The 12930-nt window shown below is 55.6% G+C and overlaps 5 protein-coding genes across 8 annotated transcripts; all 5 read right to left on the reverse strand.

Moving 5' to 3' along the window:
• Positions 1-1703: 1703 nt before the first annotated feature.
• On the reverse strand, positions 1704-2177 carry ABB37_00038 (putative 40S ribosomal protein S15; the record flags this gene model as incomplete). Its single annotated transcript, XM_015796067.1, has 1 exon — positions 1704-2177. Exon 1 carries the CDS (start codon positions 2160-2162, stop codon positions 1704-1706), a length of 459 nt encoding a protein of 152 aa, XP_015664075.1. The 5' UTR covers positions 2163-2177.
• A 779-nt stretch (positions 2178-2956) lies between these two features.
• On the reverse strand, positions 2957-7225 carry ABB37_00039 (hypothetical protein; the record flags this gene model as incomplete). 2 transcript variants are annotated; one of them, XM_015796069.1, is made up of 1 exon in its annotated part: positions 2957-7225. In XM_015796069.1, the coding sequence occupies exon 1, from the start codon at positions 6917-6919 to the stop codon at positions 2957-2959; it is 3963 nt and encodes a 1320-aa protein (XP_015664077.1). In that variant the 5' UTR covers positions 6920-7225. The 2 variants fall into 2 exon arrangements, with proteins under 2 accessions (XP_015664077.1, XP_015664076.1); XM_015796068.1 differs by having other exon boundaries at positions 2957-7202.
• Positions 7226-8340: 1115 nt separating this feature from the next.
• Positions 8341-9486, reverse strand: ABB37_00040 (hypothetical protein; the record flags this gene model as incomplete). Its single annotated transcript, XM_015796070.1, has 1 exon — positions 8341-9486. Exon 1 carries the CDS (start codon positions 9217-9219, stop codon positions 8341-8343), a length of 879 nt encoding a protein of 292 aa, XP_015664078.1. The 5' UTR covers positions 9220-9486.
• Positions 9487-10001: 515 nt separating this feature from the next.
• ABB37_00041 (putative 40S ribosomal protein S15) lies at positions 10002-10494 on the reverse strand (the record flags this gene model as incomplete). 2 transcript variants are annotated; one of them, XM_015796072.1, is made up of 1 exon in its annotated part: positions 10002-10494. In XM_015796072.1, exon 1 carries the CDS (start codon positions 10458-10460, stop codon positions 10002-10004), a length of 459 nt encoding a protein of 152 aa, XP_015664080.1. In that variant the 5' UTR covers positions 10461-10494. The 2 variants fall into 2 exon arrangements, with proteins under 2 accessions (XP_015664080.1, XP_015664079.1); XM_015796071.1 differs by having other exon boundaries at positions 10002-10491.
• Positions 10495-11318: 824 nt separating this feature from the next.
• Positions 11319-12705, reverse strand: ABB37_00042 (hypothetical protein; the record flags this gene model as incomplete). 2 transcript variants are annotated; one of them, XM_015796074.1, is made up of 1 exon in its annotated part: positions 11319-12705. In XM_015796074.1, exon 1 carries the CDS (start codon positions 12615-12617, stop codon positions 11319-11321), a length of 1299 nt encoding a protein of 432 aa, XP_015664082.1. In that variant the 5' UTR covers positions 12618-12705. The 2 variants fall into 2 exon arrangements, with proteins under 2 accessions (XP_015664082.1, XP_015664081.1); XM_015796073.1 differs by having other exon boundaries at positions 11319-12618.
• Positions 12706-12930: the final 225 nt, after the last annotated feature.

Consider the following 12930-nt stretch of genomic DNA (forward strand, 5'->3'; position numbering starts at 1 on the left):
AAGCCACGCGGTTGTCTTCCTGTCTACTCTCCTCCTCGCGCTCAGCCCCGAGAGGTATTTCTCTCCTGCTGTGTCGTTCAGTGCCCTTGTTTGTATCCCTGGTTGCTATGGTGGTATGTGGAGATTGCGGTATCTGGGACTCGGGAGATTTGCGGTGTTGTCGCTTTTCTGCTGGATTGCCGTGTTTCTCAGGGGCGCTTGAATTAATTGGTTCCTCCTGTTGCTGACGGGCAGCAGGGGTTTCGCGGCTTTCGCTGTTTCTTAGATCGATGCGATGGTCAGCGTCATCGGAAGTTGTAGAAGCTGAGTGGCTCTGGAAGAGGGCTTTAAATACCGGTGCCTGTTCAACATTATGTGTATCTGCCTCGTTGTGTTCTCTCGGGGAAGGCGATGCTTCGTTCGTTTGATTGTGATGTGGGCTCTTAACTGCGCTCGCTGCACGTTCGCGCTTGAGGGCCGCTTTCAGTTCCACATACGCGCGCAGAATTTCCTGGAATCCTTTTAGTTGCTGGAGAATTAACTCGCGGTGCTCCTTGTGCGCCGTTGCCTCTAATGCGAGGCGGGCGTTAAAAGGCACAGACATACTTCGGCTCTTAATGGTTCCGCTGCTGCTTTCCGTCTTGTTTTATCTGTCTTCCAGGTTACTACAGCGTGTTGCACTCGTTGTAAAGGCTTCTGGAGCCACGACGCAAAAAGAGCAGAAGACTACAACTTCAACGGACTACTGATACTCTTCCCACGGAGCGTTGTTCTATGATGTGCTAGAAAGTCTTACAACAGTCGGAGGTGCCTCAGGCTGAAGTTTTACTTATATATGTGATGTAGCAGCTGAATGCGGCTTTTGAGGGGGGGGGGTCTTATAGTTCCTGAACAGGTATTTCAGAATAATAGCTGCTCTTTTGCCTATTTTGGCAGTTCAGTCAGTTTTAGTCATTAGGTAAAGCCTTTTCCTTCACGTGTCAAAAACACTTGCCACACTTCCAGCAAGTGTGATAACGTTTGTTATACCCAAACGGGTTGCCACCTCGCACGCTATTGGTGCTAGACAGATATTCAAAAACACAACTCGGACGATTCTCTGAAGTGTTTCTCGAATCCTCACATGAACGATAGAACTGCGGAGCTGACAAAGCGAAGAAACAGCGACAATAAAGAACGTGGAAAGAGGATTCATTGAAGGCACTTCACGGGAACGTCAAGAGAAAGTTTTTCATTTTACGCACTTGCACTGGCAACCGAGACGGCCCGCACGTTGCGTCAGGTCCAACGATGCGAGCAGCTTCCAGGGAAATGGGAAAAGGAGGAGAAGCAAACAAGCAAAAAAACGAGCAGGCTGTTTCTGAGTTGTTGGATGGCGCCTGAGAATGGAGCAGCCGGTCTCTACCCTCGACGTACCATCACCGTTGTGCGCCACTTCAGACTCCCTCTTTCGAGCCAACTCCAACACGAGCTTTCGCAGAGAAAAATGCATCGCTGCACTTTTAGGCAAAAATGACCGCATCTTTTACGTTTTGCTTCGCTTTTTTCTTTTCGAAACAGTGAAATAAAAAAAATACGAAAAAAAAGGTCTTCATCAGCCATGTCATCGAATCCGTCGCTCACGGCCGCTGCACCTAACGGGCGGCGGTGAAGGCGCCTTTAGGACCTTTGTCGCGAGCGGTAGAACAACAACCACGCGCAGAGAAGAACAGCTGTGCAACGCTCTACTTGATCGGGATGAAGCGGGACGAGTGCGTCGCGCCAACGCCGGGGCGGCCGTGCAGCACGGGCTTGTAGCTCATCGAGAACTCGCCCAGGTAGTGGCCGATCATCTCACCCTTGATCTCCACCGCGTTGAACTGGTGGCCGTTGTAGATCGCCACAACGGACCCCACCATCTCCGGCGTGATCACCACGTCGCGCAGGTGCGTCTTCACCGCCTTCGGCTTCTCGCCAACCTTCACGTGCTTCTTCGCCTCGCGCAGGCGCTTCAGCAGCACAGGCGGGCGGCGGTCCGCGTGGCGGTTCATGTTGCGGCGCGCACGGGCGTGCACCAGCGCCTTGAACTCCTCCTCCGTCAGCGCAAGCAGGGGGTCGATCTCCAGCCCACGGAACGTGAACTTGTGGAACGTGCGCTCCTTCTTGAGCTGCTCGTAGCGCTCGGCAGTGATGTTAGACGCCATGTTGGATGCGTTGACTAGCGTTTTTTTTTTTGGTAAGTGGAAAGAAGCGCATATAAAGAGCAACAAGATGGAGATGTGCGCAGGCAGGCGCACATGGTATTGTAATTCGCATTACAGGTATTATAATTTAAAAAAGCGTGAATTATTGGGGAAGAAGAGAGAGGAAAAATCAAAGAGGTATAAACGGCAAGTCGTCGAAGGTTTAAAAAAAAACGCTTCTTTTCTTTTGCGGTACTTCCTTGCACAGTTGCCCGCATTTCCTTACTGATCAATGAATGGCGCGCTGCACATCTTTCCATGGGGAGCTACGCGCGCTTTACTCTACTGAGAACGTAAAGGTGGAGCGGCAACTGCGATGGCACTGGCATCCCACACACACACCAATCGTTGGAGGTTCATTGTTCACCAAGAAAGAAAAGTGAAAAAGCCGCACGTATGCGCTGTGCGTTTCACCTTTAAAATCTCACACACAAAGCTCAAAAGGTTGAGGTTATCTTTTTTCGGGAAGCTGAAACGACTGCGAAAACGGGATAAAAAGGTTTTTGTTGTTTACATCGGCTGAGATTCCAAGCAAAGATAAGCGACAACAGAAAAAGGCTTTAAAAAAAAACAAGAACGCAACAACAATTGGCATTCCGAGCACTTTTTCACCTGCAAACCACAATGTTCAGAATATACATCTAATAGATTGGCGCATCCCTCCCAAACGATAGGCGGCAGGTGGACCCGAGCAAATAAAGTTTCCACAGTCGACCGGTATGAACGGAGGAAAAACAGAGAAAAGACGAGAGGAATTACCTTTCCTTCTCCTTCACGTCAGTTGGAGGGGACTCTTCAAATGCCCTCAACACTGGGTACTCGGACAACGCCTCGGCTTCCTCGGCAAGCTCGTACGCGTCTGGCTGGAAGAGCAGAAAGGGGAAATCAGGCATCGTCTGGCGCAGCATGTGCCGCAGCCGATACCACTCCACCAGCTCCCCTTCCTCCGAGGCCGACAATAAGTCACTAGCGAAAGTGGCGCTTCCCACCTTGAAAGGTCGCCCCGTCTGCGACGACAACTCCGGCAACGTTGAATCGTCCACCAGGCGGGCGCTGCTCGACTTCTTCAGCGCTTTGCTCCTCTTTGGCCGCTGAGAAGAAGTGCGCGATTCGCCCTGTTCTGATGTGTTGGGCAGCAGGCCACCTTTTGCATCGGTAGGACTCGCAACACTACCCGCAAAGTACTTCTTGGCACTCCTTCGTGGCGGAATAGCTGCTTTTGCGCTCTCCTTGCTCACCTTGCTGCCACCACCACCTTTACCGTTCTTCTTCTCTGTCGACGGTGAACTCCCTTTCGAGACTGGCAACAGGGGCTGCTGGAGAGTGGAGCTCGGCCCACCGTCCACACCGGGGCCTTCCTCTTCGTCCTCCGCCGCCTCCAGCTCCTGGCGCAGCGCAGCCGCAGCCGCCTCGCTTTGCTGCTGAAAGGGAAAGTGAGTGGAGCGCTTGAAGCGGGGGAGCAGACTCACCGCCTTCATCACCGTCTCCGTTGCCACCTGCCGCTCGACGACTTTCTTCTCCTCCTGAGCCCCTCGGCGGGACTCGAGCAGCTTGAGAAAACTCCGCGCCACGCCGTGGACGCCGAGCAGGTCGGCCGCCTCCGCCACGAGCTTCGCACCGGTCAGTGTGTCGCCGGGGTTGTGACCGGTGAGATCGAAGGAGATGCTGCCGGCGGACGTGCTGCCACCAAACACAGCGGAGCGCAGCGCTGCCTGCAACGCTAAGTTGTCCAGCTCCGCTAGAACCGCCTGGGCACGTGGCACCGACAGAAGGTGCAGCCCAATCACCACCTCGCTTTCCTCCACCAGCGGTGCCAGCACCGTCTCAATGCGGGTGTACACCTCTTCGAGCGCGTCCCGGACGAATCTGCGCCAGTGTCGCACAAAGGCGGTCGCGCCGAGGGGGGCGAGGGCGAAGGACGACACAACGCCCCGCCCTACCGACGGTAAGGGGAGCTGACGGATCAGGAGTGAGCCGGGCAGCGGGGTTCTGGGCTTCTCCTGCGTCGCAGGGACCGCCGACGTTGCCGCCGAGACGGTCCCACTCGCCCGCACAACCGTGTTGCGCTGCTTGTGCTCGTGCTTCTCCGTCGGCAGCGACGACACCATCTCCTCGCGATCGCAGTACGTCTCATCCGCGAAAAGGTCCAGCGGGCTGAGGGTGCCGCCGTGGATGACGCTGTGGTGACTCTCAAAGGACTGCACAACGGCCTGGACTCCGCGCAGAACCGCCTGCGCACCGGCGTCCTTCACCCAGCGCACGACGCCGTTCACGAGGCGCTGGTAGGAGAAGCGGCGGCTGCGATCGTTGTCGAGCTGGTCGACCAGCCGCTGCACTCGCGCCAGCACGTTCTCCATCACGTCGAAGGTCTCCAGCGGCAGCCGTCCATCAACGAGGTCCACGAAGAGCTGACACAGCGGCTGCGTCTGCTGGTAGCGCATCGCCGCGTACCACATGTTGTAGGTGAACCGCGTCCAATCCAACTCCACCACCGGCGCGGCCTCCGCCCACTCGCAATCCTTTTCGTCGACCTCTCCGTCCACTATCTTTCTGGCTGGCACACTTTTCTTGCGCTTTGAGTTGACGGCCTCGACGGCAGCGGCAGCGGCAGCAGTAGCCGCTCCCCTCGCAGGCGGGTTCAACGGGTAACGAGTCGTAATGGTGCCCGGCAGCACCAGCGGCAACGCGTCTTGCGTGCTCTGCGGCGACAGCTGTATCAGCACCTCTCGCGCAAACTGGGAGACGACGTAACCAAACGGGATCTTTTCCTCCGACTGCGCCGCTTCTGCTTTGCTCGCGTCCAGTCGCGTCAGCAACACGCGGCGGTGCTCAAAAGGTTGATACACACGTGGGGCGAGCATCTTGCCATCGCGCACGAACCGCGCCCGGCCACGAACAGCTTTGTAGGAGACAAAAAAGTTGTACAGGATGCACCCCGCCTGCGCCTCCGTCCAGAAGCAATTTCGCACCTCCGGCGACACGTTCGTGCGCAAAAAGTGCGGGACCGAAGGCCACGAGGCGACCGGGAACACCGGAATGACGGCGGCCTCCGCGACGTGTTCGAGCATCGCCCCCACAACCCCAACACCGCTGGCAGCGTCCCCGCAGGTGATGTCACCCTCGTTGAGCCACGCGGAGAGCATGTGCAGCTGCCGTGCCCGCAACAGCGCCGAATTCAGCTGATGCTTCATGTTGATCGCCACCGTCGACAGCTCCGTCAGAATGTCGGCGGTGGAGTGGCGGAGCTCGATGCCGAGTTCAGACTGCAGCGCCAGCGGTACATCGCGCGGTCGCGGCGTCAGAGGCGTCGTCTCGTTACCGTACTCATCCACCTGCGTGAAGAAGCGTTTCTCGTGGATGTAGGTGTAGAGGTCTTTGACCTTCTCCTCCAGTTCGCTGATGCGGAAGGTGAGGTCCTCGTTCTCCCGGGAGAGCCCCGCAATGCGAAGGCGGTAAGCCGAGTGATCGTCAAACGCAGAGTGCAGCAGCTCCTGCTGAAGGGTGAGACGGGACTTAACGAGCTCCTTGTTCGTGGCTGCGAGGAAGGCCACCGAAACCTGCGTGGACAGCGCCCGCACCTCCGTCCCGCTGTTGCCACGATTACCGCCGTTGGCACCGTCGCGGCCGGCGCCTGTCTCTTGCACCTCCGACGACGTCTTGTAGGCCGAGAGCTCCGTACTTGCCGGAGGGATGTCAATGCGGTGCCGCGCCAGCACGCTTTCGAGCTGGTCGATGCGCAAGGTGAGCTGCTGGTTTGTTTGGAAGACAGACGCGATGAGGTGGCGGAAGTCGCGAAACTGGTCCTCGGTGTGCTCGCACTCGTTCAGTCTCTCCAGCAGCTCCTCCTTCACCTCGACCAGCTCCGTGTCGCGCTCTTTGCGAACGGTATAGGCCGCGGCGTGTTCGGCTTCTGCGCGTGCCTCCGCCTTCTGCCGCGCCAGCACCAGCTCTTTGATTTTGCCTTCAAAGAAGGTCTCGAACTTGGCGTAGAGCTTCTGCTCTTGCTGGCGGAGCGCCTCTGCCTTGTCGTCGTCGGCGTGCCGCACCTGCGCGGCCATGTCCTCGGTGTACCGCTGCACGGAGTCCAAAATGTTCGTCAATTGTGGGTAGAGGGTCGGCAGGAGAGACAGGGCTTTTTGCACGGCTTTCTGGCGTTCCGTCATTATCGCATGACGGCCGGCCCGTTGGAGGACGTAATCCTCCAGCTCCTTCAGACGCTCCCCCCGCACCGTAGACGTGACGCCTGCGACGTGTGCAGAAAATGACGCACTTTCTGAGGTGCGATTGACGGCGCGATAACCAGAGCCGGCAGCATCGAAGCTGTTCGTCGCCAGGCTTTGTCCTTCGTGAGGCGTAGAGCGCACAGACGGGGCACCCACGTTTTTTTCCACCGGCGTGGGAGTGCTGAGCAGCGGAGATGTCGAAGTTATCGGAGTGGCGGTGGTGCGTGACCGTCCGCTGGGACCTCCTGTAACGGTCTCGCCTGCACTTTTCTGATGCTTTTGTGGGAGGAAGGCCTGGGGAGAGTCGAGGGTCGCCGGCGTCGCCCAGGGCTGTCCGTAGGATGCCGGCATCGCCGCCGCCTCGCCCGCTGCAGAAGTGCGAGAGATGCCTTTGCGAGGAGGAGAGGATTGGAAGTCAGCCTGCGATGCCGCCGGCTTCGGCGACAATCGCCGCTTCAGGGCGGGGAGGGAGTTGGGATGTGTTCGGCCGTGCATCACTGAGTTCAAGACACAGCTGATTAAAAAAAAAAGGTGTCTCTTTGTGGTCGAGAAGATTTCCGGATTATGCGACAGTGCTTTTGTAGTGTTCAGTGCAGTGAGCCGTCAAAGCCCCCTCTTGCCCAACGCACTGACAAATCTGCCGACGCCTTGCGGTTGTCGTTGCTGTTGCTGCAACTTCGCTGTCAACGTGCCAGAAAAAAAAGTAGGTGATGGCGGCGTGCTGTGGCAGAGAGTGCGTCTCCTTTAATCTCGCTCTCTTTGGCAATTGGTGGTGAGCTGCATCAAAGTAACGGTTCTCGCTTGAAAGAGGAGGCAGGGTGAGGGCAGGGAAAGGAGGAAGCGATAGATAACAAAAACGGTAAAAAGAAAGGAGTGAGGGTAAGAATAGGGGCAGCTCTCCAGACACGTGTGTGAGCGACGCATCATCTCCCTCACGCAACGCTTCTCCGGTTCGTCTTTGTTTGCTTTTCCCAGAGAGCACTTTTTAAAATTATTTCGAGAGCGCCCTAAAAATAAGGAGCCTTAGCAGGCCTCAGAAATACGGCACACAAGGAACCGAAGCACCTGTTCATACCGCTTATAAAGCGTCTCGTTTCTTTGCAGGCAAAGAAAAAAAAAGACCTTCAGCGACCACAACCCGAGGGGATACGGTCACAACGAGTCCTGCGGAGATCTGCTATTTTTTGTTGGTGTTGTTTAATTACCCAATCAGCGTCATACAACCAGCTTTAATATGTAAAAGTGAAAACAGCGAAGACGAAAACCGGAGAGAAAAGGTGTGGCGAACAACAGCGAGAGATCTTCCCATATATATAACAGCAAGGAAAAGGCGAAGCTCCGAGCGAGAGACAACAGGAACAACAACGAAAAAGGTTCCAACACTACTTGCGGAGATCTGCCCCGGTTAAGAGAAAAAAAAACGACGGTGGTTCATGACGATTCACAAATGACACAAAAAAAAATCTCACAAACACACCATGGCAAGGACTTCAAAAAAAAAAAGGCGCCTTTTGCGGTTAAAGACAGCCCCGTGCGCATTCTTTTCCTACTTTCCTGCTTGCCGTACGCATACGCTATTGGGTACGGAGGAAAGAATAAAACAAACGAGACAAAGGAAGGAATTGCCAGCTGCACTTCATCGTCAAGATATAAATATATATACCTTGGAATAAATGCGTTCAGTTCACACAAAACCCACACAATTACTCACCAACAAAAACCGGAAGCAAACAAAACGACAACGGACTCTGTGAAAGATGCGTGCGACGCTATTTTTTTTTCTCTTCTTCTCTTGGACACTCCTCACATCCCCCACACGAAGGCGCTAACAAATGCCGCTGTGCAAATGGACTTGTAAACAAAAAAAAAAACCTAGGAGAAGAACGAGAATGGAAATTTTTTTTGTCTTTGTCTTCCTACTCCTCCTTCTCTTGCGCTTCCTCCTTCATGTCCTCAGCGACGCTCTTCGGCACCGCATCCTTCAGCCACAGCTTCAGGCGCACCGCATCGGAGTGGTCCAGGTAGTAGCGAGGGAGGAACTTCGTCTTGACGAAGCCAAGATTCAGGTATAGCCCCAGTGCGCGATCGTTGGACGTCGGTGTCTCAAGATAGACCTCATCACAGTCCTTCTTGCGCATCAATTCTACCGTGAGGGAGACGAGGCGGCTACCCAGGCGGAAGCCGCGGAAGGCCGGCACCACGGCGAACATCGCCACGTAGCCCCGCAGCGGCATGCCGGCCCGCTTGCGAGTCACGCGGGAGACCACCGCGCCGACCTTTTCGCCCGTGACGCTTGCCTCCGGCTTCGCCTCGCTCTCCACGCCGTACGCCGTAATGCACAGGTCCGGCCAACCAAAGACGAAGTACTGATAGGTGAAGCTGCTGTAGGGCTCGGTGAGCTCCTCGGTGAAGAGCTTCACAATGAAGTTCATCTCCTCGTCGCTGCCCTGGAACTGCTCGTAGCGGATGTACTTGTTCGGTGCCACCTCCTGCCAGTTCTTCTGCTCCTCCGTCAGCGGCACGGGGACGTTGATGTACGTCGGGTCCGGCATCGCCGCCTGCTCCTTCATTTGGGCCAGGAAGGCGTTGCGCATCTGCTCCGCGAGCATGTGGTTCTGCGCCTCGGTGGCGGTCATGATAGATTTGCTATCCTTCTGTTTCCTCTGCACCTTGGTCGTGCCTTTCTTCGCCTTGCCCTCAATGGCCTTGACGAGGGCGTCGATGGCGGCCTCGTCAAAGTGGTCGCGGCGGGCCACCGCCTTATTACTCTTCTTGTTCGTCGTCTTGGGAGGCATTTTTCTTCCCTCTTGCTTTTGTTTTCCTGTTTTCTTATTAGGAGACGTGTTGTACGTACTTAAAGATTTAAAGAACTAGCAGATGTAGATGCTGAATCGGTCGGTGTGAGTGATGATGCGTCGTTGTTACCGCTGCGCGAACAACCATAACGAGACCAGGACAATACTGTTAAAGCAAAAACCCCAGCCAAGACGAGAAAACCAAAAACCAGCGTAAACACCGGGCCGTCCGCAACACAACAACGATACCGTTTTGTAAGGGGGAACTGTTAGGTCGAGAGACGGGAGAGAAACAGAAAAATTAACGAAGGAATGCGCGTCAACGTGACCAGCGAATGTACATTGATGAAGAGAAAAGAAAAATGCGTTATCGAGGAGGTACACGGAAGCATATAGGAAAACGTTCATCGCCCACAACAGTTAACGGCAACGCGAACCGCTTCCGTACAGCTCAGCCACCTCCTCCGGGGAAAAAAAAGTTTGTGGGTCGTTTTGTTGCTTCAACAAGAATTCGTCAAACGCCTTCGAACTCTTCGTGAGCGCCCCGCCGCGAGAAAACAAACTCGAGTGCGCCACACCGTATCCATGCCCCACGCGTTTCTCGTTCTCATTTCATTATTAATTATCTTTTTTTTTTGGATGTTGTCAAAGGAAAAACAAAAAAGTAAAGTAAATCATCGAGTATGCGGACTCATGTAAAAATCTCGGGTACCCACTCATCTCGCGCCCACGCAGATCGAGAAACTCCACCCACGCGCAGAGAAGAACAGCTGTGCAACGCTCTACTTGATCGGGATGAAGCGGGACGAGTGCGTCGCGCCAACGCCGGGGCGGCCGTGCAGCACGGGCTTGTAGCTCATCGAGAACTCGCCCAGGTAGTGGCCGATCATCTCACCCTTGATCTCCACCGCGTTGAACTGGTGGCCGTTGTAGATCGCCACAACGGACCCCACCATCTCCGGCGTGATCACCACGTCGCGCAGGTGCGTCTTCACCGCCTTCGGCTTCTCGCCAACCTTCACGTGCTTCTTCGCCTCGCGCAGGCGCTTCAGCAGCACAGGCGGGCGGCGGTCCGCGTGGCGGTTCATGTTGCGGCGCGCACGGGCGTGCACCAGCGCCTTGAACTCCTCCTCCGTCAGCGCAAGCAGGGGGTCGATCTCCAGCCCACGGAACGTGAACTTGTGGAACGTGCGCTCCTTCTTGAGCTGCTCGTAGCGCTCGGCAGTGATGTTGGACGCCATGTTGGATGCGTTGACTAAAACGTTCGCAAACTGCTGAAATGATAGCGCACGCGTATGTAAAACGAAAGGGTTTCGAAAACAAAAGAAGAAGTTAAAGGTTGAAATGAAGACAGTTACGGTTGGAGAGAGAGAGAGGGGGCAACTGAGAGTGAGAGAAACTCCGCCGTTTGCAACAGCCATAGAGCGTGGATCGAAAAGGAGACCAAAGGAGAATACATGCGATGGCACTGGCATCACACACGCACACCGTTTTTCGTCAAGGCATTTCCAACGTCTGAAACATACCAATTTGAAAAACGTTTATTGCTTCTTCTTTTTGTACACTAGCTGAAGATCTTTCCTCATGCCCTACTTGAGTGTAATCACAAACCACCAGCATCTGGAATATGCAAGCACCGCATGTGTTCCTCTTTTAAGTATTTCACAACTGTAGTCGCTTTTTTTTTTTGCCTCTCCGTCGCGGCTCTCGTCGCGATAGGCTTCCTTCACCTTTTCTTAAGCGTCGCTTTCGCAGGGAATAAAGTACCTTTGCTGTCAGTGTGCATGGTGAATACCCCTCACATAGATGCTGCTAAACGACAGCTGTTTCGGCTTAACTTCCTGCTTTCGCAGGTCCCCAGCTACCATCTCCATCTGAGGAGACAAAACTTCAAGGAAAAAAAAAGGGGAGCCGTTTGCCTCCAGCTCATATAATTCAAGGCTTTTAAGTTGCCTTCGTTACTGTAGTTTTCATCACAACAACAGGAATCATCGCTTTCCGTTCGTCACACATCACTCAACGACGCACATCATCATCATCATAGAATGCCTGCGAACATATAAAGCTTTTTTCTCCTGCTTTACGATTCTCTTCTTCGCTTAGCTCACCGGGCAGTTCGGCATCTCTGCGATGCTGATCTTCTCGCCAGAGGAGTGCACAGCAGGCTCTTCCTTCCAGCAAAGAACGCCCTCGCTGTTCGTGTGCAGGTGGGAGAGCACCTCACTCATCTTGTTGCCCGAGACCGGCTCCGGCGGAGGGGCGGCAGCCACGGCAGCGTCGAAGCTCGCGCCAAACAGAACGCGATCGCCAGGCTTCGAGCCCGCCGGCGGACGGATCAACATCACCTTTTCCTCCTTCTTGGCACACAGCACCATGCCCTGCGAAGTGACACCCATTAACGGCTTCGGTTTCATGTTGCACACAACCAAGCAGTACGTCCCCTCCAGGTCCTCCTGCGCGTAGTGCTCCACCAGGCCGCTGACAATGGTGCGAGTCTCATCGCCGAGGACCATCTCCTCGATGAACAGGCGATCCGCGTCGGGGTGGCGGCGCAGGTTCGTCAGTTGACCAACTCGGATGCAGATGCTAGTGGAGTCCAGCTCGGCCTTCTTGCCTTTTGTGCTGGGGCCGGCAGAGCCCTTCTTTTTGTTTTCCGCAATCGCCGAATAAGTGTCGCTGCCCTTCGCCGCAGCAGCGGCCGCAGCAGCCTTCGCCGCCTCCTTCTCCGCCTTCGCCTTTTCCTTCTCCGCTCGGCGGCGCATAATCTCTTCCTCAGACGGCTTCACGTACATCGCATCCGCCTTGTCACCGGCCGCAGCCACGCCGGCAGACTTGCCTGCCTTGTGCTGCACCAACACGGCGGCCGTGCGAACTGGCACTACGTACGCGTCCTCCTGCGCGTGGGCGGCCCACGCCATCGTCGTCGGCAGCACCTGCGCGTGCATCGGGTGGTTGAAGGCTGCCGCGTAGACGAGGAGGTCGGCGATGGTCGCGCGCGGACTGCCGGTGAGGTGCTGCGCGCCCCCGTTTGGGGTCGACGCCAGAATCTTCTCCACCTCGGCGTACACTGACTTGGCCACCGAGGCAGTGGGGTCGAGACCGGCGCGGGCTGCGTCAACGTCCAAGATGGACGCCGCACTCACCCACTGGTTCACCAAGGCCACTTCCTCCTCCGTGTCGCGGTTGCCAAAGAAGGCCTTCTGCGCGGGGGTGGAGGCCTGCATGCGCATCGCCAGCAGCACCGACTGGAGACCGCTGTAGGTCTCGCCGTTGAGCGTGACACGGTGCGGGCCCTCGGCGGCCGTCTCCATGAAGGCGTCCGACAAGCCCAGCACGTCCCTCAGCGCGTGCAGCAGCGCCGCGGAGAGGATGGAGGACGACTGAATCACGTACTGCATCTTGCGTCGATTATATCAAAAAAATGACAGAAAAACGCAAAGGAATAAATAGTTGAGAGGAGTTTGCTGCTACAATAATGGTGGCAACTACAGAGAGAAAAAAAAAAGAGGCAGGCACAAAAAAACCCCAGAGGTGAACGAGAGTGGAAAGCAAGAACGAGCAATCTATAAGCAGCACTACTACAGCTGCCACAGAGAAGATTGACGCCCCAGAAGCGCCTATGCGATGCCCTCTCAAGTGCATGCCTCCGCTGAACTTGCCAGGAGACTTCCGAAAAAAAGGGTGAGCTGACATGTACCACTTTGCGTAGGT

This window comes from Leptomonas pyrrhocoris, assembly GCF_001293395.1.
Source record: "Leptomonas pyrrhocoris isolate H10 chromosome Unknown, whole genome shotgun sequence".
Taxonomy (NCBI): Eukaryota; Euglenozoa; class Kinetoplastea; order Trypanosomatida; family Trypanosomatidae; genus Leptomonas; species Leptomonas pyrrhocoris.